Here is a 27,359-nt window from a genome sequence, read left to right on the forward strand (position 1 = left end):
TCTATGCCACCAAAGGCAGTGGCAAATATTCCAACTCTGAAAAGGATCTTTTTACTTCTGTGCTCGGCTCATTTAGAGGACATGCTACATCAACCAAGCTGACGACTCCTTCTTACTAATCACTGGTGAAGAGAGACGACAACTGACAGTGTGCTGTTTAGGGACTGAAGTCAACATTAAAGGGCTGCAGCTACATGCCTATTTTCACCAGTGATTGAAGACAAGAAATACACTTGTTTGCTCTCTTGCTGAGAATTAGATGAGAAGATTGATTTTATTGTCTGATCCATCTGTTCAGCCTGAAACTAGATCCAGGACGTATTCAGCAGGATGCATTGCACTGCCAAATAGTGGTGTGGCTGTGTGGTATAAGAAAAAAAAAAAAAAAACAACTGCCAGAAAAACACAATGGGTTATTATTTAACCTTGATTTTCACATTATTAACAAAAATAGATGTAACTAATAAGTGAGCTCTGAAGTGCAGATGGGATGAGAGGAAGCTTATTATTTCACGATTAGCTGTAGTTTACAATTATTAGTATACTCCTCTGAATATATATATATATATATATATATATATATATATATATATATATATATATATATATATATATATATATAAATTTTTTGGCTAATCAATCAAAATATTATTCAAATTAGTGAAGAATACCTGTATTACACACTAACACTTCAAGCTAATGCGATAAAAAGGAGGAATCCAAGTCCTCACATCTTTTGTGCTTGAACAAAGTGATATCATTGCTTCATTAAAAACTTGAGATGGTTGTGAAACATACTTTGGATTCATGCTTAGTTGGTTGACTTTTCGATTTCATTGAGGAATCATTTTCAGCGCGACCCATAAGCGAGGAGATCACCTGATGGCAGGTTGAATTGGACAGTGAGTGAGTGCATTGCATGCCATGCCCTGTCCAAAACAAATGAAATGAGGCACTGGCAGCGTTTCACAGCCTCCTGCTCTACAGTGTGGGGCCGACCTCGCTCTAATCCCGTGTCAAACCCCCCTGGCTAAAACACTGGTTGAAGCTCATCCAAGGCGGAGAGACACAGTGTGGAGGAGAGGAGAACAGTAGTAGTGGCATTGAATTCCTCTGGTGACAAACAGTGGGTGTTGGTGATGTGGAGTAATCTCATTCACAACAACAAAGCCCAACCCCCATCTTGCACACACACACATGCACACACACACACACATCCTGGAGTGATGGGGGGAGGTTGGAGGGGATGCAAGTGGATGTGGGTATGTATTTTTTTGAGATAGTGTGAAAGCAGATTATGTGTGTGCCACTGAGTGTGTTTGTGTGTTAAAAAGGCTGTGATCTGGGTCCCAGTCTAACCTGCTTACGCCTGGCTGAGTTGACCCGGCCCCATCTGTCCCCCCTCTTCCTCATACCGTGTCCTCTTCCCCATCCCTTCCTACATTCTCCTTTGCCTTTCCGCCCTCTCTCCATCATCTGCCCTCCCCTCCTTCTACTCCTCCTCCGCATCCAGGCAACAACACAAACAGTCCCTCTTCCTCCCTTACTACCACCTCCCGTTGCTCAATCCATCCACTCTAAATTGAAAACCACTTGCTCTTTTTATCCCCGCCGGTCTCCTTTCCATCCTCAGTACTTACATGTCACCTCCATGGTTGCAAGTGTGGTGGGATGCTCTCCACACTGATGGAAGAATCCTTGTGCTTTCACCAGAGAAGGAGTTTTTGCCGCTCAGCGAGGGACGGGGACGGACGAGAGGTCGGATGACGGATGCAGACGGCTCCTCAGATGAGCAGCCGAGCTGATTGTGGACTGTTAGCGTTATCCACAATCAACGAAAGACTCGTCTGTCAATACAGCTCATGCACCTCCTCCTTTTCTCTTCTTTCTTTGTCGAGGCTTTTTGTTCCTTCAGCCGCCTTGCTCGACACCTTCCTATGTCTTTAAAAAAAAAAAAAAAAAAAAAAGCCTGCCTTTCTTCTCTATCAAACTTTGCCCATCTCTCATCTACTATGATATTTTTGTGTGTCTGTATTTGCCTGCCTCCCTCCCTGTGTGACTCTAAGAGCATCAGCCAGGCTGCTCTGCTTCGCTTATGTTGATCTCTGGGCTTATGCCCTGATTGGACACACGCCATGATCAGAGACGCCAATGGTGGGGCTGCGAGTGGATCACATGACGTGAGTGTGCGTGTGTGTGTGTGTGTATCTTATGTGTATGTGTGGGTGAGTGGGAGAAAGAGAGAGAGGTTTAGGCAAAAAGGGAGGGAGGGAGAGATGAGAGAAGAAGAGGAGGAGAAGAAGGAGGAGGAGGGGTACTGTGAGTGGCTGCAAGCCACTACATCAGTGGGGCTTTTTTTTTTTTTTTTTTTTAAAGAGGGCCCAAGCAGAAGGAGATGAAGGTTTTTTCTCTCCTGTGGGTAAGAGGAAGAGGAGGAGGTGAAGCTCTAGGATGTTTTGGATGAAGGGACGACAGGCAGCTGTACAAGATCGAGTCTCTGATAGATGCCATTGTGCACACACAAGCACCGACGAACACAAGGCAGAAGTGAGACGTAAGCATGTACACAAGCAGCACAGTGGCTCCATCTTACTGAAACAGGCAGAGTATGGCAGCACAGCGGAGGTAATTGAACAGGGGTTGCTATGGAAACAGGGGAAACGGTTGCTGACGGTCGGAGCTGTGCCCTGGGAGCGTCAGACTTGCCTCCATTAAACACACATACATCATGAACAACCAGACCTATTGTTCTGTCTTTGACCAAATATTAAACCTAGAAAAGAGACACAAAAGACAATGTATACGTGTGTGTGTGTGTGTGTGTGTGTGTGTGTGTGTGTGTGTGTGTGTGTGTGTGTGTGTGTGTGTGTGTGTGTGTGTGTGTGTGTGTGTGTGTTGGGCAGATGCTCAGTCAGCCATAAAGACTCATCACTGAAAGAGCCATCAGTGTTTAAGATAGACACGCACACACACACTTACACACTTGCAGTCCACAGCAGTCATGCACGTCGATAAAACCTGAACAAGGTGGTTTAGTATTCCACACCTTGGACAGCTCACTGTTGTCAGCGTCTGGCACCTAATTCTAGGTTTCAAGCTTTATCTGGATCCCGAAAAGCCCAAGAAGCTTTAGCTTCTTCTTCCTGGGGTCCTCAAACATCCCACACACACACACACACACACACACACACACACACACACACACACACACACACACACACACACACACACACACACACACACACACACACACACACACACACACACACACACACACACACACACACACACACACACACACACACACACACACACACACACACACACACACACACACACACACACACATATATACGTATATATATTTTGGTTTGGCAGACTATAAAACATAACAAGACCATCCACACATTCAAATAAAAACATAACTATCAAGTTTAAATGCACAACAGATACAATAATCAGCAATGATACCTTTAGCCGAGATGTTTAGAATTTCTCTTCCATTCAGTGGCATCCCTTATTAATTTCACACATCATTTCCAATGTAGTGATTGCACCATTGTTAAAAATGCATAGAAACGGTTTTGCACATGTGTTTTCAAAATCAAATTTGAAATGGCATGTCACAGAGCATTTTCATGTATTTCCCCCCGTACAATCTTAACCTTGCACCATCTTGCACATGTGAACACGGTGGAGCTGCAGGAGACACTCGCCACATACGAGCCATATTTTTAAGTAGATGCCCTCAAAATGATCCTTGACACGTCTTATTATCCATCTCTGAGAAGGAATCGTCTCGAAAGAGGTTCTACCCTCGTATGTGGCATTCAGTAATTGTTGTGTGCAGGTCTTTTCTATCTCACAGCCATAATTTTCTTGTCGAAAGGAGGCATATTTTTAAATATAATCATGGCCATGTATGACTAATAAATACACTCATTATTCATTAAGATGCCATATAAGAAAGAGTGTTAGTTGAGTAGTCCAACAGTTATACAACGACAAAATCTAATTCATTGAAATAAATCCTTTTTCACTGTGAATGTGAAAGTTGAGGTTTGTAACTCATTTGCCTTCGTTCCTTATGAATTATTTCATGAGTCAACTTATTGACGACTTAAAGTGCGTGGAAACAAATGTCCATCGCTCTTTTAAATAATATCCTCATTATGATGTTCTTGTTCATAGAGTTCAGAGAGATGTGAGCTTTCATTGATGACCTTCCACTAATCACTCACAGTTGCACATAAAGTAAGATGTATTTATATTTAGCAAATCTGGTCGAGATGCCATCCTTCCACCAACATCAGAGGATCTCATGTCTCAGGAGTGTTTCCGAGTTCATTTTGAATACAAACTGAGACTCTGCGTCGGAGGCAGAAATTGCCAACCTCTACACGCACCATTTAGCTGATACCAAGCCCTTGGGACCAAATGGCCCAACCGACGACGAGCTGCGGCTGAATTTCAAACTCCCGAGTGTGTGACGAAAGACGAGGTTCGGGAGGGGGAGGAGGAAGGGTGAAGGCAAGCATCATCTATCGCAAATCAATCGAAACCGACTCACCTTCAAGGGAAGGATGCAAAGGGAGGAGACTGGATAATAGGATTGCTTGCTCGAGGAGGTGTGTGTCCACTTACTGTATGTGTGCAACGTGGGTATGTTGGATATTTCTCCTCAGGATGAGTGAGAAATAGACATGATAATCAGATGTGTAAAAAAAACCCAACAGAATTTAGATTATTTTTATGTGCTTTTACTTTGAGAAATTGTTTTTGAAATCTACTTGATTTAAGCCACTGAGAAGGTTTGAATTAATATTTCAACCTTTTGTTCTGCATTTTCATAGCCAAAATCTTTTTTAGTAGAGAATATATTTGCTTTTTGTCTACATTTGTTAGCATTTTGTAACTTTTATCTACTTTATTGTTTTGTGTGAAAAAATATGTTGAAAATAGATATTTGCAGAGGAAGAGTGACTCAATTCCCTGCCATGTGCAAAACAACTCAGTGGTAACTAATTTTTTCAGTAGTTTTTTTTACAGAAGTATTTCTTAACAACAGTAAGAACTTGGAAAAAAAGATACATTTGTGGTTAATTGATGTCTCTAAATAGGCTATAGGTGTGACTGTGGACGTGTGTGACTGTGTGTTTGCCCTGGGACGTGAGTGGTGTAACCATCTTTTGTCCATAGTCTGCTGGGCTTGGCACTGGCTGGGTTGAGTTGGATGGATGAACATAATGTAACAGCAAATGTATATATTGACGGTGCTCTTTCAGTCGTTGGATGTTTTACAATCAATGCTGGTGAATCAATCAATAAGATGTGATTACTCTGACTTGAACGCAGACAATATGAGAGCATCAATAAATTGCAGGTGGACTTTGATTGATACAAAATCTGCAACAGATCACAGCTCGATGTGTTTTGAGTGCATCATGATTCTTCTTGGGGCTTCAGGCAAAAAGATCAGGAGAGTCATCATAGCTCATAAAAACAACAATACATTTTCTATGTGACTCCCAATTTGTTTGGGGAAAGTTGGGAGCAGGACTTTCAACAATTCTGCCTGTGAACACTAACTTCTATTTGAAAAGACAGACTGGCTTATGAAACGCTCGCCGCTGTCTTCCATCATTTTACTTGTAGTTGAAATAGCCTCGAATGATGAAACTTTTGTCTTGTTATATTTATGCACATTAAGAGCCATTTCGCTCAAAAAACAAAAGTAAGAAACACAAACTCCGTTTTAAGGAAGCTGGAGGCTGAGATAGTAGTTATACTGTCACCTTTTATGTGTCTGTTTACAGTGGAGTGACACAATGGACCAGAAGGACACAACCTGCAGAGTCGAAATAAGGACCGGCTCATTATGTGTGAGACACATTTTCAAAGCCTGCAAGTATTAAAAGGTCTGGACCACTACCAATCACAGTGCGAGCAGTGACTCGAACACACTGCTGCTTGTAGTTTGTGTCGGTCTGTTTGCCGTTTGATACCATAAGACAATCATAATTACTTTGATGAATCGGAGGAGAGGCGGAGAGCATCTGCTGGCTGTTACTGATGCCCAATTGACTACACAACATACAATATGTGTCATAAACACCTCATTACTATATCCGTTTGGTCGTGCGTGTACACACGTTTCCTGTGTGAGCTGCCGCAACCTTCGCAAGCTTACAGGAAGTTTGTCATTCTCATTCAAACTCCACTGAGCCCCAAATGAAGATGTATTGCCTTAATCAGCGGCTCAGCCGATAGAAGCAGCTAATGCTTCATGTCGGAGGGGAAATACAGCAAAGCTGGAAAAACTCTTTAAATATTCTAATATATAAAGCCCCCACATATGCACAGTTACATTCAACATTCTTCTTTACTGCTTCGTCCAGCTTTAACCCAGCAGACTGTGTGTGAAGGTTACATGGACAGGTCGCCAGTCCATCACAGAGCAAAACACCCAGAGACAGACAACCACACACACCTATAGATATGTATATATACACACCATAAGTGGAATTTTTGAGTCACCAATTAACCTAAAATGCATGTTTTTGCTGTTTGCGAGGAAACCAGGTACTCAGAGAAAACCCACACATGCACAAGGAAGCGAATTTGTGAATGCAGATGTGATTAAATATGCTTCTGACTTCTGTAATTGTGCTATAACATTATTCTCCATGACATTTCAGAGAAATATATTCATTTAATAGGCTGTTGCAAACATGCTTCTGTTAAATATACTAGTGTACATGTTTTTAGTTAACAAAAGATTCAACCTTTTGTTGGCTTGATCACAAAACAGCTTCCTATTTCCTAAAAAAAACCCTGATTCTCAATATTGCTTTGTGACGTTTATATAATACAAACATAAAATAGTTTGAAGCAGTATTCAAGCAGCTTTTTAGGTGTCATCTGTAATTACGGCATTCGAAGTACTAAAGTGTGCACTTTGGAGCATAATTATTTCCCCACAAACCTGAAACCCCTGATAGATTTAAAACACAAACTAACTGATGATGCTTTGAGTTGACATTGCTCCCCTGCCTGCAGCGTACCTTGTTGAAGTCCTCACTGGTGGCCCTCATCTCCTTCCAGGTTTTGTTGAGCAGCTGGATGCAGATGCAGAAGAACTCCTCGAAGGAGCGATCATGGGTGAAGAACATGGGGTGGAAGTCGTGGCAGTTTTCACTGGCTGTAGACACAAGATAAACGCAGAGTGTGACTTACAGCGGCAGGCGGCAGTGAATGAAAGCCTCCAAGCAAGTGACAAGAATTTAATGTTGCGAATGAAGTTTACTTAAACCTTGGAAATTGCATTAAATTGATATGAAAAACCACAAGCTCCCATGACACGGTTCTTAACAGGTTCACTGATCAACTTTTTTTTTTTCTTTAACTATAAAACTACTTTAAGCCTTTATCCATTCTGATCTGCTGACAGCAACAAAATGTGCCAATGTGAATACGGTATTTTAAAGTTCCTGTATGATTCAATGCAACAACCATCACTGCAAGGTAGAAAAGTAATCCATCACCAGTCATAAAAAGAATCATTTATTTGAAGCTACTTCGGTCTGTCTCTGCTGAAAACAAAGATGACAGATGTGAAAACATTTGCAAAAAGTAAATGAATGCACACCTGAATATTTTATGTTTTACTTGTACAAATATCAAAGGGTAGAAATCAGGGTTTGCACTGAGTCAGGGCAGATGTTCACCTCCTTTCCATTTTCGTGTAAAGCCAGTGTGGGAGGATGAGCCCCCATCACAGTACATGAAACACATTGTGTCCTCCTGGTTCTCATGCCAAGAAGTCATTTAAAGTTAAATGACAGCTACAACTGCACACCTTCATTAGATTGCAATATTCCCAAAGGCAGAGCTTAAAATTTAGTGCATGTCCACATTCACTGACACACACTGATAACCAACAGTCACTTGACAGGGAACTGTCCATTCACTTTTCACTTGTCTCTTCTATTGAATGACTCACGCCATATGCCGTCTTCAATTATACATAATTGGCTCTAAAGCAATGTGGCTTCCTGTCTGGACCGGAGCACCTGAGTAATGCACAACAGGGACAACAGGCCAGCATACACACAGCTACTGTAAGTAAATAAAACAAACTACAGCTGAAATGGTTGTCAGTTCAACTAATAAATGCTCCAGGTGATTAAATAGAACAATGACTTTAGTCAGCAGGCTTGAGCATAGTGGGAAAACTACTGTTTGTATACATGTGGGGTATGTGTGGGTTGATGTACACTGTATCTGTTGGGACATTTTTACATTTATACATTAACTGTGTGTTTATCTCCATATATAAAATATTATAATATACATTTCACCATAAGGACCAAACTACAGAATAAAACTGAAAACAACAGGCTGTTCATGAGAGGAAAAATCTAAAATGGCTGTGAGGGATTCGAGGCAGGGAGTTGATGTCTTTATTAGGCTGTTTTCCCGAAAACAACTGAGCATATTATAAAGTTTCCCAGTGAAGCAAGACTCTGCGTTATTGAAAATTGAGCTCCTCATTAACTTCGCACACAAACTGTCCCTTGGAGACAAACTGTAACCAGTAACCACTTCCAATGAGATGAAGTTTGGCTTTTTTCATTTTATAAAGCCAGAGGTGGTTTATTTTCTCTATTAGCAATGACAGAAGCATTTCAGGCCAGACTATACGTTTGAAACAGAATGAAAGGCAATTAAGATGAATTTGAAGGATTTTGATTGCCCAAACCACATTAGACAAGAGGTACGATAACAAGGCTTGACATTCATCTGAACTAAATTTGACTCTGGCTCCTCCTGCCGAGGAGAGTGGCCGCCCTGATCCAAAGGTTGGGTCATTTAAAGATTTTAAAGAGTGGAGCTGCTGCTCAGGGTCCCAGACCACCACAAGCAGCCATGACATAAAATGGAAGGGGTCAGGCAACATTTGAAACTTCACGGTATAATGAGTGATGCCTTCAGTCCACAGGCATGGCGACCTGAGCCTTGATTTGGAGGGATGGATTAGAGATTAGGGGGCGGGGGAAGTGGAGGGGCCCTGAGGGAGGTGTGACCGGTGCTCGTAGTCAATCAGTAAACTAATGGAGGCGAGCCAAAACAGATGCTGACTCCCTCTTTAGTCAATACTGTTTCTCTCAGGGGCAGAAAAATAGAAAATGGACAGAAGATGAAAAATAAAGAATGCATTTCGGGGGTCCTTCGTCTACCCAACAAGCACACGTTGTTGACGGGGTTCAGTTTGTGATGACCTCTGAGGCAAATGGGCTGTTTATTGATAGGACCAACAGAGCCCCGGAGGTAGCAAGGTGAGGGGAATTACATGTCAAGGCTTATTTGGGAGATACAGACAGTGAGCTGTCTCCTGTGACTCTGCAGAATTTCCTCCATCTTGAAATTTCACAAGGCATGCTGAGTCGCAGACAGGTTTATTACCTCTTGCAGGGCTCAGCAGGACCTGAAGCAGCAACGAGGTTGGGGGGGGGGGGGGGGGGGGGGACTCTGTAGCGCACTGATGCTTAAAATGGTTCACAGTGTTTCTGTATTGTAATACTTTTACCCAAAATGGGGCAAAAATCGGATCACTGAATACTTCATCAAACACATGATTCACCATTCTTTCAGAGCAGAATAAAAATCCAGCATGCAGTTTGGTCTGAATTAGGACAGTCTCTTCAAATGCTTTCACAAACGCTCCACAACATTACACTTGACACACATCTACATCATTTTATGCTTGTACAGAAAAGCTACAACTTCTGCTTTTTGTTCCCTGGTCTTGTAAATTGGAGCTAAAACTCAACACTTCGAAATATATCTGCTCTTTCCTTTCAAAATCAATGCAGTAGCATAAAGAGCCTATATATTTCATTGAGCCTTCAGGAATTAACTTCTTGAATGGATAGTTTCTGCAGAGTTTTCCAATTTAGCATTTCCCATTCCCAAGCAGAAGTCCAGCTAGCAAAAATGCCAATCATTGGCATTTTTGGCAATCAACATGAAATCATTCTCACTGCTGCACAAAGGCACTTAAAATTATCCACCTGAATGGAGACAGAGCTGTGTAAGTGCAAAGTCATGTTACCGTGATGAGGTAACTAAAGCTTGAAGCCATTGTAGAATTTACCAGCCTCCACCTCCTTCCTGCCAACATGGACGTCGTGTTGCAACGCAGTGAAAACAACCACACAGTAAAACACCATCACACCCATTATTATTCTGCGTTATGGGGCTTTGCGGATGGAATGGACAAGGTGAAGGTCTGAACTGAAGAAAAGAAACATCAGGCTGCTCGTTAATCTTGCTTCACGTGATCCACATGACCTCAATTTGAAGTGGCGCATGACTGGAAAGAGAAAACCATCAGGAAATATCCCTCAATACCATGAACTGTCAATAGTCATTACACCATTATAGACTTGAGTTCGCCACAGCTCTAATACATCAATAAACAAGAGGGGAAATAAAACATTCTCTTTCTTCTCAAATGGTAAATGGTACTTTTTCTGACTTTAATAGATTATCTATGATAGAATACAACAACAAAAAAGAAACTTGGCTACGTTTGAGTGTCACTGTCTGACGATATTTTAGTTCCATGAGGACGACTGAAGTCCAAGAATGAACTGACGTTTATATAATGTACACAGATTGATTCTGACAGCTCCTAAACATTCTAAATTGCAAAGATATGAAGATATAAACTTATTTTGAACGGAAAAAAAAAAAAAAAGAAAAAAAAAAGATGTTTAAATTAAAACGACATCTCAGAACAGGGTGCATGACTAGAGATAAAAATCTGATTAAACATTACACTTTTTGATGAATGAACACATACTAGTTTGAGTGTACATGAACTATATGAGGTCTGTTCTATTCTGAGTCCTAATTTATGGCTCTTTTTGGCCAAACATATGGGCCTGCAGCAGACAATCTGGATGGACAGAAAGCAACCACTAATGAGTTTTCTTTGTCCTGTATGAGTTTCGTCCATCTGCACAGCCAGATGTGTGGGTGGTGCACCTCTCATAAAATAGGTAACGGGACACCATGATGACCGGTACTTGGTTATGCGCGACCATATGCCAACATGGATCAGCAGCAGAACTTGCTGTTTCATAGATATGCTGCGATACTTCATGATTATACGTCACCCCAGGATGGTGGTTCAGCAGAAAGCACCTTTTTTATTCCTACTTTGAGATAGGGGTCAAACTAACTTGTGGACATGACAGTATATTCATTATTATCTCCCCCAAGCACATAAAACATACAAGGCGCTGCACAAACTTTGGTGGCCTTTTTAGGATTCTTATCCACCCGTAATACAATAAGCACAATAGAAGCAGACGATGACCCCAAACAAACATTCAAAGTCATGAAGAACTATTTTTAGTGAGAAAGAAAACATGGAGTACTGCAACAGATGGTCCAACCCCCACCGAGTCCTGATCTCAGTGTCATCCTGTTAATGTGGGATTACATGACCAGAAAGAAGAAAGTGAGCCCATCTGAGTCAACAGGAGGGCGACACTAAAAACAGAAATCTAATTATTCAACCCTTAAACTATTTTTTTCACATTGGATTCAAAGGACAACTTGGATTATGCATTGTTTGTGATTGTAACCCTCTTGAACTGCTTTTATGGTCACAACACTTGCAATGGCTTTTACTTTGTCTTCCCATTTGATAAAAGGTGAAATCTAATTTTGAGAAGTGAACATAGCGATTTTCAGTACTTGCTGTGAACGTCATAGAATGTCAAAGAAAATATTGCTTTGCTGTTATTTGATACATGCATAGTTTTGGGGGTTTTTTCCACCCACAAAATGGGGTAAAACTGTGTTATGAATTACCACTTGAAAGTTGATGTAAATGTTCTTTTCTGCTTTTAAATCTTTTGTTCATAATTATAATTCATCATAAACTGTGTTAACAGAATTAAAAGTTGAGTCATTAACTGCAGGACATCAGTCCAGTAACTTTCCACAACATCACCCAATTTTATTTTGAGTGCAAGACCACTCAGGAGCCACAAACGGGTCCCGTCACCTTCACTTTTATCCTCACTGCATCCTTCAGGACGTGTCGAGATGAAGTCAAGGAGGAACCGTTTTGAACGCGCGACCAATGTCTGCTAATGTGTGTTTGGACGTGCATGCAAGTGTGAGAGTGGGACAGCTGTCACCTATCAAATCCATTTAATGAGAAGGCTCTGAGGGCTTGCAGACATTAGCTGAGAGCCAATTATTCAACTGGTGACCATGCAGATAAGTCCTGGACATGAGAGTGCAACTAAACACGAGCCTTGTGAAGTATGTGTGGATGTGAAACTCTTGGTATGTGTGACAGGAACAGAAACATGCATGTGGGCAGGATGCCATTTTGACATCTGTCAAATGAGTGTGTGTGTGTGTGTGTGTGTGTGTGTGTGTGTGTGTGTGTGTGTGTGTGTGTGTGTGTGTGTGCGCATGACTATGCACAATGTGAGCACAGCAACCCTCAGAGTCACCTTGCAGCAAAGCCATGTGACGAATACACACTGAAAAGTGTCATCTTTGCTTTAATTATAATACCAGCATGCCCTTATGTCCAACTGTGATGATGATTGTGTGTGTGTGTGTGTGCGTATGTGTGTGTGTGTGTCCAGTGAGCACCGTCAGCACCATCTTCCCACTCCAGTCACTGTTTGCATTTGTATGCAGTTTCAAGACTGTCGTTACACAGAGATGAAAGCCACGGCTGGCTGGATGACTTGGCAAGCGGTCTGTGTGCTTCTCATGCGACAGCAAACAACAGCTCAGCATCCCTGAAGAGACGCAAGTCGTGGACACTTGACTTGCACTCCTATTGTTTTATCAAAAACAATCTATTTATAGCGGCCAAAAATGCTTATACTGATATGGATTAGTTCATTGAGTTGGGGGCGGGGCAACACATTTTCCTGATTGTTTTTAGCCATCTGCTCTTTTAGAATTGCCAACATGTTCCCAGGAACAAACTGTTTTTTGCTCAAATCACACAATAGGGAATCAAGTATAGAGCAATGAGTTATGCTAATTCATTAACTCCTGGAGAAACACTTGCTAACTTCTCCTTCTGGAGTTGAACGCAGAGGAAAACCTGTAGACGATGAAATGCTGAACAGCTGAAAGAGGATACATCTTTAGACGGAAACATATTTTTCATTTGGTCATCAAGGACACATAAAGGGTGTGGATGAGTCACTTTATCTATTTGTGCAACATAAAATATGCAAATCAGATGACCCTAAATTCTATTTTGCATGTTCTCCCTGAGCTTTTAGGGTGGCCTTTTATTGTGGCGAGCCTGGGAAACACATGTGCAATAATTCTGTCTAATCGGCATTTTGATCTGCCACATATGTGAGGTGGATGGATTATCTCTGCAAAGGAGAAGTGCTCACAAACACAGATTTAGACTAGTTTTGGTGAACATTATTTGAGACAAATGGGCCTTTTGTGTACATAGAAAAAAGTATTTGACCTTTGAGTTCAGCTCATAAAGAATGGGAGCAAAAACAAGTGTTGCATTTCTATTTTTGTTCAATATAATTTCAGCCACTTGTATCTGAAATGTCACCCTCATGACCCAAAGCTCATGATTATAGGTGAAGGTTTAACCTTTACATTTGCTGAATCAAAATGCTTGGATGGGAATTTCCCCAGTAACACTTTTTTATTGCATTTGCTAAATGTTTCCTTGCAATTGCCATTTTTGGACAATTGGACTGCCAGCTGCTGATGTCTGGTATTGTTGGAACCAAACCAAGGTCACATACGCTGCTGTAAAAGAAAACGCCCTCTGGGTTTTTAAAGTTGGGTTCCATAGACTGCGATACAAATCAACCTACAATGTTAGTGTAGCACCAGCAGGGCAGATGAATTATGCTTGTTCTTCTAATCTTAGTGAAATTAATTATAATTAAAAAAAAATTAAAAGAAATGTATGAAAAGAGGTCACGAGTCCAAATCATTGTTTTGAGATGCAGAAGCTGCATCATGCTACATAATGAACCCCCTTTGTCCAGAGTTTGTTTGTTGTCATATCTGCACTTTTTTTTGGAACAAACCGAGTCATTTCAGGAAGGAAGAAAAGATTGGATAAAGAAGACGACAAAAGGTTAAAGCCGCATTTCTTGTGTGGTCTTCATTGACATAGCAACGGTCATCGTTCATTGATCACATACAACAAGCAAGAAGTCATGGAGGAACAGATGGAGATCAACAAACGGATGCATGTTGCAAATCGAACATGACTTCAAGTGAAACAAGTACTCCATATTTAGTAGCCCTTGCTTTGACAAGCTAAATATTATCAACACAATTCAAATCCATGATGGGTGGGCTACACAGTGAATTATATTACACCTCAAGCCAGACTCTTGAGGAATATCTCAGATGGGGTGAGTCATGCTTATGCAAACAAACACACAATCTGTCCGAGTCGTCCTAAAAGCACAAACAGAATTGTTTAATTATTACAGAACAACCAAAAACTCTCCAGCTTGCGTGCGCATATGTGCTCCGACAACAACACAGTATGCTCAGACAAGCATGCAAACACATTCTGCATATGTGACTAAATCATAATAATAGTTGTAAAAGCAGAGCCAGGATGGGAAAATTGTTTAATAATACACCTTTTCTGGACACTAAGTGCATCACTAACCAGTTATTGATTTCAGCAATTACAATGATGACACATAAAATGTACCAAACTGAACTGTACATGTGATTATGCTTCATATCGACATTTTACTTCTAACTTTTGGGGTTATCAAGAGGTTCTGAAACAAGCTGCTGCAAGACATTCCTTGGGTGTGTTTATTACCAATTTTTTTTTCCTTCCCCACTTGATCTAATGTATAGCTCAAGAAATTTATGAAATTAAATTGGCAGACTTTTCTGGCTGCTTCAGTGATTGTTCCTTGGCTCTGGAGAAGTTATTGACGGGATGAGAATGACCGGAAATGTCTCTTCTGGAAGTCAAATTGTGTTAATTATTTCTCATCTGTGGAATGAGGGCACTGAACTTAAGACTTCATTTTGTGACATAAATCACTTAAATTCGCATTGAGATTGTGTTTTACTTTTGTTGTCTTTATGATATATTTTATTCATGTTAATGCTTCCAAATGTACCAATGTGCATTGCTTTCTTTGACGTTAATCGATTTACTGCACAATGTTTTACATTGCATCATGATATTAACATGTTAAATTGAACAAAAACTACATTTCTGAAATGATTTGAGTTCAGGGTTGTGCTTTGGGGCCTCACTGTGCATATTTTACATGTTCTCCGTGTGCATGTGATGCTCCAATCTGCTTGTAGGTGGGGATGTGAGAGTGTGATTGTCTGTTTCTCTGTGCTTTTCATGTGATGTCCAAGATTTACTCTGCATTCACCGATTGTTCAGCCGACATTGGCTCCAGCGCCCTGCAACTCTGAAATGGACTCTGGAATGGATAAAGCACTGATGAATCTAACGTTTAAAAGCAAGCTTCTTTTCTTTAGATTTTAATTACCGAATGACTTTAATCAGCTGTACAGTTTGTGTAAGATGCACACAGAGCAGCAACAGTGACTTTGGTTAGTCCAGGATTGCCAACAAGGGGTTGTTTAGGCCCACACACTGTCCGTTGAGAGCATGGCTTATTGTTAAAATTAGGTGATGAATTAGTGAGTTTGATGGCGAATGCCACCCACTGAGCAACAAGTATTGAGAATAAAATAAAAGCAGCAGCAGCCCTGTCAGAGGCTGGGTGGTATTTCATCCACTCCAGTCCATCAGTGTTCACTGAGAGCTGACATGGGACAGGAGTGTCTCGGAAAACTCAAAACCTGAGCATCTTGAGCGCCCATCTGTCACATTTGCTGTTATTTGTGCACCCCAATTTGAAAACCTTTTGCTGGCATGTGCCTGGGGCTACAAAGTGGAAAACCCTGCCAAATGCTCACACACTTTAAGTCAAGACTGCAACTGACAACTATGAGAAGTGCTGCTCCCCGTCAAATAGATACCCATGTCACGACATGCGGGATATTTGGGATTCAGCGTCTGGCCTTTCCTCCCGTCGCCATCATCCACTCCTGGTTCATCTCAGGAGATTCACTGTACGAGAAGGATTCGGAGCTTTAACCTTGATCAAGTCACTTTATAGGGGATCAGCTCCCAGGCTAATGCTCAGTGAACACCAATGTTTGCTTACTAGTGCCTGATCTTGAACACAAACTGTAATCCTTATGCTTCATTAGTGGAAGCAACTGCTTACAGAGGAGATGTAAATATATTATGAAAGAAATGCATTGCATCAGCGTGCCTGACTTCCACATTTTCTAAAACATGTAAAAACAATACAAAAACAAATATGGAAAATGAACACAGAGCAATTTTAAACAACCATTTAGAGAGTCATGTCTTCATACCTTGCCCTCAAGCAACCCTAATGTCTCCCATTAATTACTAAAGTACCCTAATGACATGCCAGCATGCAAGAGAAAATGTCTCAATGGATTAAACATTTTAATTAATCACACTAAAGTGAAACTACTCAAAATTGATTAAGTTTGAAATTCCTTCTCCCTGTAGTATTGCATGGGGGATAAGTACAGCTGCACAGGCAGCAACTCAGGATGGGTTAGGTTTAATTCTATAACAACATATAAAAATTAACTGAGATTTCTCACAACAAGTAGAAACAATTATTGCAGTACACACAAAGCACTCACTACCTGCATGTTGCAGACAATATTGACTTGAATGCACAGTGCATTGCCTATATCAAAATATATCTACCCAGAAAGCAAACATCTACAATTATAATTTCCTAGCTACTCAGTTATTTGATGTTGTAAATGTTAAGCATAAATGTTAAACAAAAATAAAAGGTTAATATATCTGAAAAACAGCTTTCAAATTATTTTGGAGATGTCAACATTATACAGTGTAAACCCCTTTCAATTATTGACCCTGACTACATTTTTAAATTGAACAAAATGGATCACATATAACACAGCCTGAGAATCTGAGGTGTGGCATTTGCAGCTATTATTTACTTTTCAGTCCAAGTGTGGGACTGCCCGCCCAAACATGTTTTTCCAATTTAAAGACGGCTGTGAGTGTGTATGTGTGCAGTATCGCCAGTCCAGACACATCACAGTATTTCAATCTCATGCTGTGGCACTTCCCAAGGGCTAGGTGTGGGTGCCTGTGCCGTTACAGTGGCTGTTGTCAATTTAATACGTTTTGGATGACTCATGCACGCACATACACGCCCGCATGGTAAAGAACCTCCCCTGCTTCAAACTTCTGGGGTCTCCTCAAACAGAATGTCTGAGCGGTTGTTCCAGCACGCACAATCGTTTCCAGGACATAAACTTCATGTGTGGGTAGAGGGACATAACTCACATCTTTTCGAGGTGGAAGAAGTAACACAGTTCAAAAAATTCTAAATTGAAGACATAATCAAATAACATATGCTGCTAAAATTAGATTACAAACAAGGTCCGTATCAACAGATCGTGGCCTGCAACAGACATAGTAATTTGAAGCAATGCTTATAAATAAAATAAAAACATTTATCTACTAATGCTTAGAACATAAATCTTAATTGTGATGAATATTCCTCCAGTTATTAAGAAAGGAAAACATCTGATAATGTGAAATATACAAGTACCTTAAGAAATTGTATTTGAAATTTTAACGACCTAAAAGTTACAAAAAATAAAGAACAACACAACAAAAGGCTTAAATTCACTCTGTTTTGAATATAGAACATGTGAAAAAGAAAAGCTTTCCAATGTATTAAATAATTTGATGGATCTGCACACCTCAAAAGAGGAGTGAACACAGCTAATCAATTAAAATAGTGGACATTATGTCTCGCGGTGGTGTGTCGTGCTCATGAGCTAAAAGGAACCGTGGATCTGTCCATGGTGCTGAACACCGCCGCTTCTTCTGACCTTGGCTGATGGAAGACACAGCTTCAAACACAAGGACGTCATGTGAGCGTCAGCGTGGAGTCGCCCAGACCTGCCTTTCTGTGTGTGCGCGTGTGTGTGTGTGTGTGTGTGTGTGTGTGTGTGTGTGTGTGTGTGTGTGTGTGTGTGTGTGTGTGTGTGTGTGTGTGTGTGTGTGTGTGTGTGTGTGTGTGTGTGTGTGTGTGTGTGTGTGTGTGTGTGTGCATGTTAACTGGGTCTGCTAACCTTGTAAGTTTCATGTTTAGGAGCATGTGTGTGTCCGTGCCCCAACCTGCCACAGCTCACTACCCAGCTCTCCATCACAGGAACGAGACGACACACTGTGAATCACCAAGCAGGGCCATTACTCATGACTCCTGCCCCCTTTCTAAATAACTTCATAAATATTCCATGGGCCGGCTCAAACAGGGGAGTCGAAAAAGTCATGGCACGGCGCCTCACAGACGCAGATTCCATTAAGTCCTGTGTTCCGGCAGAAAACATGGTGGGACAATTAATCTTTTAGGATCTGTCATGGGGTGTAGGCAGTTGTGGGAAAGACAAGAAAAAAAAAGGTGTGAATTAATAGAAGATGGTGGGAGGGGGGGGAGAGAGAGAGAGAGAGAGAGAGAGAGAGAGAGAGAGAGAGAGAGAGAGAGAGAGAGAGAGAGAGAGAGAGAGAGAGAGAGAGAGAGAGAGAGAGCGAGAGAGCGAGAGAGAGAGAGAGAGAGAGAGAGAGAATGGTGATATAAATTATACAGGCAGCATTGACAGCTGATTGAATGGCACAAGCTTGACTCTTTCCTCCTGGCCAGATCTTCATTGAGACATCTCAACAAAAACAATATTAAATAAAATTGCGTTAAAATTAAAAGGGAAGTGGTAGAAAATTCCCTGACCAGAAAGAGCACTGATACAACTGTTAGGACAGATGTTTGAGTGGCATTCCTGTATTTAAAAATTAAAAAAAAAAAATTCTCAACAATTTAAGATGATATTTACTTGTGTGCTAGTGTTATTTTAGTCAAATCAGTTGGTTGGATAAAGATAGAGGCTGACCGTGAAAGCATGAGAAAGGATTACAATTCTAAGAGGGACAGACGTTCTTCAGACCCACAGAGAGTAGGAAAAGAGGACGCCTGAAAGCAGGAACGAAAAGTGAGGAAATCGAGGGAGAAATTCAGCTAGAAATGTGGCTCAAAGAGGCAAGTGGGGGAAGAAAAGCAACTTCTACAGCCCTTGGCAAATCCACAATCCCTGCGTGTTTCATCCTCGTGGGAAAACAAGATGAGAGTGTCTGCGAGCCCTCGCCATACTGGTATTTCACACAGCCTGAGAGCGCAAATGAGCCACAAAGACGTCACTGAAGTCACCATTAATCCACTGTCACTTTCCTCTGCCATCATCCATGTAATGGAGCAAGAATGAAAGAAAATTAAAACATTTAAATATAGAGTCCTTTTTTTCTGTAGCAGAGGTTTAGTCTACATTTAAAGAAACTGGATGACAACCACGACTTTTTAATAGAGCGTTAAAGAGTTCTCTCCTGCTTTAATGAGGTTTTGCATGTCCGTCAATAGGTTTTCATCACTGTTTTTCACGGCACTATCAAAATCCTAGCAGGTACCTCAGTCTATCGCTTGCTTTTTCATGCTTCTGCACTGCAGGGACGACGGGGCAGAAGATTATTCACAAGAACATATAAATCAAAGGGAGTGCGTTTCAATGATTGATGCAGCGCCTTGATCAGCTCTGTGTGGCTGTATTGTACAGCTGAAATGATACCTGTGATACCATGTACCTCATGAGACTGTTAACAAGTGTTATGAAGACGTGTCATTCTAAAGTGAGGATCAATATAATGAGCCAAATTACAAGAATGTAGCGTTATACTGGACAGGATATACTGAACTGTGTTTAAGCAAATATGTGATGTCACAGTGGCCTCGACCTTTGTCCAATTGCACACATGACGTCATTTCCTCAAGGCTTTTTTGAGATATTCTATTAATGATGTTGGACACGAGAGGTCTCAGTGACCTTTAGCCAACAAATTTTAATCAGTTCACCTCTGACAGTGATTAATATCACCACACAATCAAGTGTGTTCATTAGCTCCCCGTTTTATTTAAGCTGCAGTTTGAAATTCTCACCCTCAGAGCATTACACTGGCAAGTGCTTCTTTAAATAACTGAACTTAGTTACCATTATTCTGCGGATTGCTCTTGCAATAAACTAAATTTGCCATTGTTCTTGTGTACAAACCCCCATGGTGGTTGAGTCTTTGAGACAACAGGACCTACATTCATTTGAGTTCTTCATCTATTCTCTAAAGATCGACACATTCTCGATAAAAGCAGAGCTCTGTTCTCCCTCACAGGGCTGTGACAAAATGAGAAAGTCACAGACATCGTTGCTGGAGTACAAAACCCCCCAAAATAACCAATGTACGCCTCATATTTATTAAAGGAAATGCAACTCAATTAAAACTGAGTAACGTCCTCATTTTATCGTGACTCCAGTGAAAGGTCAAACGAATGATGACAGAGTGTGTGTGGAGCGAAGACACGTCTCCTGGAAAATCAGTCGCTCTCCTACATGCCAACGACACACAGAATGATTAAGGAGCAGCTATTACTCCTTTAGCACCCACCTGGCCCAGGTCACATTCCTCCTACTTGTTGGCTCATTATTATGTGTTAATACGCACGGTTAATAGGGGTTGTATGAAACCACACTCCAAGAAGAAGATGTAGTGCAAGGACATCCTCCCACAAGGATGAGGTGGATACAATTCTTAGACTCAATGCAAATATTTACAAGCACAGTGACAAAGATGGATGAGAAAATTAAGATTTAGGACACAGGCAGTACAAACATATCAGAAAGGTATCTTTTCTCTCGTGTCCCAAATGATTACCTGCAGCATTTGTTTCACTCTATTCCCTTTGGATGCATTTTTAATACCAGTGCACCCATGGTTGACCTACTTGGGTATTTGTAGACCGAAACTTATTATATTTTAAAAGATGTACAAGCTGTTATTACTGCAGCAGCGAGCAATATGTCAGTCATATTAAACCCACAAGTTTTTCAGGTTATAGGTTCACCTTATCAATTCATTTGACAATTATACATGTAAACACGTTATACTACATCCTAAATATTGATGGCAGGTTCAGTCTCGCAGGCAAAAAGCTTCAGTAAAGAGGACATTACACAGCCACCGGGGATGGAAGAGCTCAGAACTGTGAGTCAAGGTCACTGCTATAATTCAGTTCCACCATTCAATCTCACGGGGATATTTCAGTGCCACAACGTAACAGCAATGTCAGCTTATTAGATAACAGAAAATAGTTTTTAACGAAACATTATCACATTAAATTGGGGCAGGATTCGTTAGCCTGACTGCACATTGTGCATCCATTTATCCATATAAGCTTTGTAGCTGATTGCTTTGCTCCACTGAAGCTTTTTATTTGAACATGCACATTTTTCAACGAACAAAAAGCTCCATCTATGATGACGGCCTCGCATTTATATGGATTTAACATTACAGCATGAGGCTTTTAAAAAAAGCTCTTGAAGCCTCAAAGAAAAAGATGTTTCCAGATTTAAAGGCAAGTCTGCATAATCTGCATTTTCATATGAATTCGGTCAAAGCAATATTTGTAAAAGAGATGAAAGGGGAACAATTTCCGTTTTCTGAGAAAGAAGAAGGTCATCAGTGTAGGTGCAGTGAAACACATTTGGATAAAAATTATAGAAACAAACAGGATGAAATATAAAATGCGGAGATCGCCACAAGCTCATGTACACACACACAAAAGGAGCCAGAAGATCATTGAAAGGAGCAAAGTGGTGATGTACATGACCCGTCCCCTGACCTGAATTAAAAACCTGGATTGTTCCATCCAGTCTTTCCAAATGAGGACGTGTCTGCCCTTTCATACATTTTCCAGATCAGCTATTGCAGCCGGCATTTTCACAGTTAAATTTCCTATTCAGAGCTGGATGAGGCAGGAAGGTTGAGATATTTTTGCATTAAAGCAGAGTCTGGGAGAGATAAGAGTGTGTTTACAAAAAGGACTGAAAAAAATTACAATATGGCTCAAAATGTTTAAAAGATAATATTCCCGCACATCCTTATCTTGCATTAAAACCCAGCTTGGCACATTTATCAGCAACTTTAAGGACTACAAAGATTTTGATGAATCCTCTTTTTTTAAAGGCAGAAATTTCTATTTTGAGTTGAAACCCCCTGCAAAGCAGCGGAGTCTAAATTCACAGGAAAAAGAAGAACATGGACAGAGGAAAAGGGCACATCAGTTTTAAACTGGGCTAAAACTGCCTTCAGCCTCCCTCCAGGGAGCAGCGGGAGTCGGTCTGGAGCACAAGTGAGACCAACTCGCCCATTTAAACAAGTAAAGACAAATGAAAAGGGCACATCAATTTGGAGTGGATGGAGGCAGCGCGCCTATTTCTCTGCACAGTTAGCCTCCCTGAGGTGGCATATTAGGCTGAAAGGGGCTCAGTGTGGCCGAGGTGCATCACTAAATAATGAACTCCCAGAAGCACAATTACAGAGCATAATGGCCGCTGTCATTCGAACAGGGAGGGACTATGTGTACTTGTGATGACTGTATGTCTGCCTGTATGCATTTCTATACATAACATGCATGTCTCTTCTCTGTTGTTTCTTCTTCTTCTTCTTCCTCAGAAGATCTCCTGAATGAGTGAAGTAATGAATGACGATGTACGCAGCCTGAAAAGCTCGGTCGGCGTGTGTGTGTGTGTGTGTGTGTGTGTGTAGACTTACGAAGCTCGCCCACTTTCAAAATCTCACAGAGCATCTTGGTCAGCTCGATGCTGCTGCGACCAAACGGACATTCGTGCTTGTCTTCTCGACTGCTGTTCTCCAGGACGATCTGGAAACAAAGGAAAGCACATCCAAACATATTCTTGTGCAAGTACGAGCCACTCCACCACCGTGGATCCAATTGAACATATTTGAAAAATGAAAGTTCATCTGGTTTTTTTCTCTCCCCACATTTATCAAGATATGTTTTGATGAAAAAAAAATCAAACTTTGTAGATTGAATTTGAGAGCGAGAGGTAGATCGATAGTGATAGATGTAAAGCAGTAGAGCTAGATAGTTAGTTATGGAATTAATGAATGGATGGATGGATGAATAAATACATTTTTAAATTATTGTAAATGGACTATCAGACAGTATTAGCAACTCTGTACCTCCCCAAACAAGTAAGACCATCTGTGGCTTCTGAACCATGAAACATTTTCTAAATAAATTGGTTTTTTTATAAAAAGGTATATTCAATGCTCCAAAGCTTAAACATTAAGATACAGACAGAAACATACATACAAATGAGGGTAAAAACTTTCAGGTATGACAGGCATCAGTGTATCAACTGCGTGAGTACAAGAGAAGTTCCCTTCAGCTGAAAACATAAAGCTGCTGCAGCAATGAATGATGAACGCCTGCATCTGAAATGTTCGGACACATCTGGAGCCACAGCTGATAAAGCCTCCATGTGTATAAACCTCATGAGATTGCATGTATTTTTTTCTGTCTGCAGCTAGAATTGTCATCCTACCAGTAGAAAGACTCCAATTACTTTATATCAGAAGAACGGTCATTTGTGCTAACAACGAGACAATGACAAGTGTTTACTTCTTAGGTGTACAATCAATATATTATTCTTAATTGAGCGTCGCATCATCAACACTCCATGTTTGAAGCTGGGAGTCAATACTTGACCTTATCTGACCCATTCCATCGGCCTCCTTTGTGGGCCCTAAAAATAAATTAAATTACACAGCAAAACATTCACTCTAATTATGTGGATGGGCGCAGCTCGCAATAAAGTCGGCCATCAAGGTCCCAATAATTTTAGCTGGCGACAGTTTAATTTGGGAAATTGAGGGCTGCGTTTTCTCCCTCTGGTCAACTGATAAGAGGCCGAGTTGGCATGACAGATGTCTCTTTTCTCATTTTCCAATGTAGAAACAGAGACACTCACATGATGTGATGGAGAAATAAGAGTTCAGACACATACAGGCTTGAAGATGTGCTGACTGTTGCACATGTGCATCTCATCCATAATTCTTGAAGGCTATCGTTCATGTCCCATTACAGCAAAATCTAAATAGTTCTACTATATTATACGAGTCTATTAACTGGGAGTTTCAGATGGTGCTCACACTTCCAACAGCAGCAGTAATTCCTCAATTATGTACATCAATTAAGTTGCTTCCATTTGGTTTGTTTACAGCTGTTTGCATTCAGGCTTCAAACTTCAATAGAACCACACCGGAGCTTGTTTGCAAGCATAGAGAGATTTACTTTTCAAGCAGACTTGGTTGATTTGTATGTGAAGACAAATGGATTGTGCCGTCGCTGCAATCGCGCCAGGGTTTGTTTTGACGGCCATGTAGAAATGACTTGAATTCCATTGAGAAGGGAGTGAATGCAAGAAAATCCTCTCTATTGCCTGAGTTGAGCAGCTTTATGAAATAAAAGTTAAGCAGATAGAAATTTGGTAATGAGCCAGAAACTACAACTGAGCGACTGAGATTGGTGTAAAAAGGCTCAATCGGAAGGCAGAGGTAACGAGGAGGAACATGACTCCACTGAAATCTCTGTACTATACGAGTATGTGTGTTAGTGTGTCTCCACTGGAACGTGTACGTGTGTGCTCACCCTGATGTAGGCGTCCTGGTGATGTCTGGCAAAGTAGAGCATGTTATCCAGAGCCAGCATGCCTGGAGGAATCTGGGTGAAATCCACCGCTGGATTCACATGGTTCTGAGAGAGAGAGAGAGAGAGAGAGAGAGAGAGTGAAAAGGAGCAGGATGAGACATAAAGCTTAAAAACATACTATAAAATGCGAGAGAAAAGCTTTTTTTTTGGAACCAAGTATAATCTGCAGATTGTGTTTTTTTTATTCCAACACAATAAGCAGCCTGGCCATCACACACAGTGCAAGCAAACTGCATCGGGACCTGCCATCTCCACACATTTTTAGACGACTCTGCAATACTTGAACATATCAGTGGGGGTGATAAGACCCGACAGTGTTACTCGGTCTCATTTGTCACTTGGAGTGAGCAGAACTGTCTGCAACTGTAAAAGAATTTCCCTCTGGGATGAATAAAGTATTGTATATTCTATTCTAAACACTGTCCCAACTCTTAATGGAGCCACTCAGGCTTCAAGAGCCTTTTCAGTGAAGCTACACATTTTTTTTATAAAGTGCAGTCCACTTCTGGATGTTAATGTTTATTTGGAACCGGTAAGCCATGTCGAGATTTGATAGAATATATGGTCTTGGTCACAAATGATTGACTCTTATGAATATTCCCCTTCTGACATCACTGACTAACTACAAAAAATGTTACGATATCCACAAAAAAACAATTATATTATATTATCAGAGATTGTTAAGTCTTCTAGGATTTCTACCTTCAAATAACAGAGAAAATTTGTTTGTTACCGGTTTGTAACACAACCTTGTCAGAAACACACAACTTTACTAGAAAAAACTGCCACATATCGAAAGTTGCAGTTGTCTTGGGAAAAGGGAAGGAATCGATCACTCAAATAACATTTTGACACTTGTACAGCACTGAAACCAAAATAAAGTCTCATGAGGTTAACAGCCACTAGAAAAACTACTGAGAGCTGCATGCGTGTGTGTGTGTGTGTGTGTGTGTGTGTGTGTGTGTGTGTGTGTGTGTGTGTGTGTGTGTGTGTATCCATTTCAGGTTTAGACATGTTGAAAAATGGTGCTTCTTATTGACCTTGAATCCTGAAAGTCTTAATCAAGAATATAGGAAATCTCTCAAAGTATTTGTATGTTCCTGCAGGACTTCAGTACTCACTGTTAGAACCTATTGTTTTGAGGACAAAATCACAAATTTACACAATCTGTTGTCAGGCGAGTGCTCCTCTGGGTTCAGTTTTCAGTCTTTTGTATCAGGTGACTTTTAGAAAATTCAAAACAACATTTTATTCATTGAAACATGAACGTCTTAAAACTCATTATAGCGCAATAGGGAAAATGAAGAACGATAAATTATTAGATGTTTTTGATCAATTGACTGATCAAAAGCACTCGTGTGGCTGTAGAGAAATCTCTATTGGCTTTGGAAAATCGACAGACTCGCATAAAATTAAGACTAATGTTTAAAGACAAGTAGTTTCGTGACAATTATTCATAATAATACATACTGTGCAGTGACAAAGTTTTGCCCCATAAATAAAAACCCTATTTAAAGTTTGTGCTGAATCCACCAATGCCAAAACCTCCCCTTAACTTTTTGAATAAGAAACTACTGCATCTCCTCTGGCCTCTGCACATCTACTCCCCATACCATCTAAATATTGCATGAGATACGCAGAAAGATACCGCGAGTGCTGTCACAGGCTGCCAGCCCCAATTCTCCTCAAATACCACAGAAAAGTCAGTAGACTAACGATTAAAACTACAGAAACACATGTAAACACATCAGTCTCAGGCTCATCCTGTGTTTAAAATGTGACACGGAAAGCTCAAGAGGAAAGAGACCAGAGGATGAAAGAGAAAAAAAAAAAAGGAGATCTGGCTCATCAGTCCTGTAATTCTGTCAGACAGACAGCACATTTACGGGGTGGAAAATGAAAGCGTCTCAGGCACATGCATATCATTAAAATACACTCACTCTTATATGTGGAAAAGTAGTCAAATCAACATTGAAAACTCTTTTCAGAGAGTCTCTTGAAGGCATTAAAACTTATAAATGATCTCTGCAGTGATGGGGTGTCAAACATACGGCTCGCTGACCAAAAGTAGGGCTCAGGAAGGAAAACAAAACAAACAAAAAAAAAAAGTCATTTCTTATTAAAGGGAACACTATTTCCAACTTGTCTATATAGGTAGCAGTGATGCATTCTTATTGTTTACGAAAATAGCATGAGCACGAAAGTTCACTTTGAGTTGAAAACGACGGGTGCGACAACCTTTGGAAATGTGACAGGGAACATTAATGTATTAGGTTTTGTGGAAAAAAAAAAGACATTTAGTTGCTTTGGCTCTATAGAGATCAAACTGGGCCTGAACTAATATGAGTTTAACACCCCTGATATAGAATATTATATCCCCAGTGTGTGTGTGTGTGTGTGTGTGTGTGTGTTTGTTTGTGCAAGCTGTTGAGCACATAAACAAACTACGGATTTCAGTTTGGGTTTTCTTCACACAGCGGAGACAAGACAGTCCAATTGGTCTTATCTTCAGCGAGCACACTGCAGGGAGAGTATGGCTGAGAAGAGCCATGAAAAAGCTCT

General features: G+C 40.7%; 1 protein-coding gene across 2 annotated transcripts in view; it reads right to left on the bottom strand.

The window, feature by feature from the left end:
• The window catches only part of elmo1 (engulfment and cell motility 1 (ced-12 homolog, C. elegans)), a 103,128-nt gene that overhangs the window by 21,636 nt on the left and 54,133 nt on the right, over positions 1–27,359 (bottom strand). For both annotated transcript variants that reach the window (XM_080516349.1, XM_080516348.1), the window contains exons 14-16: positions 24,738–24,842; positions 22,835–22,943; positions 7,065–7,201 (exon numbers count right to left, since the gene is read on the bottom strand). In XM_080516349.1, coding sequence (XP_080372475.1) covers positions 7,065–7,201; positions 22,835–22,943; positions 24,738–24,842 — 351 coding nt within the window. The remainder of the gene's footprint in view (positions 1–7,064; positions 7,202–22,834; positions 22,944–24,737; positions 24,843–27,359) is intronic.

Source organism: Blennius ocellaris (genome assembly GCF_963422515.1).
Source record: "Blennius ocellaris genome assembly, chromosome: 20".
In the NCBI taxonomy this organism is placed as follows: domain Eukaryota; kingdom Metazoa; phylum Chordata; class Actinopteri; order Blenniiformes; family Blenniidae; genus Blennius; species Blennius ocellaris.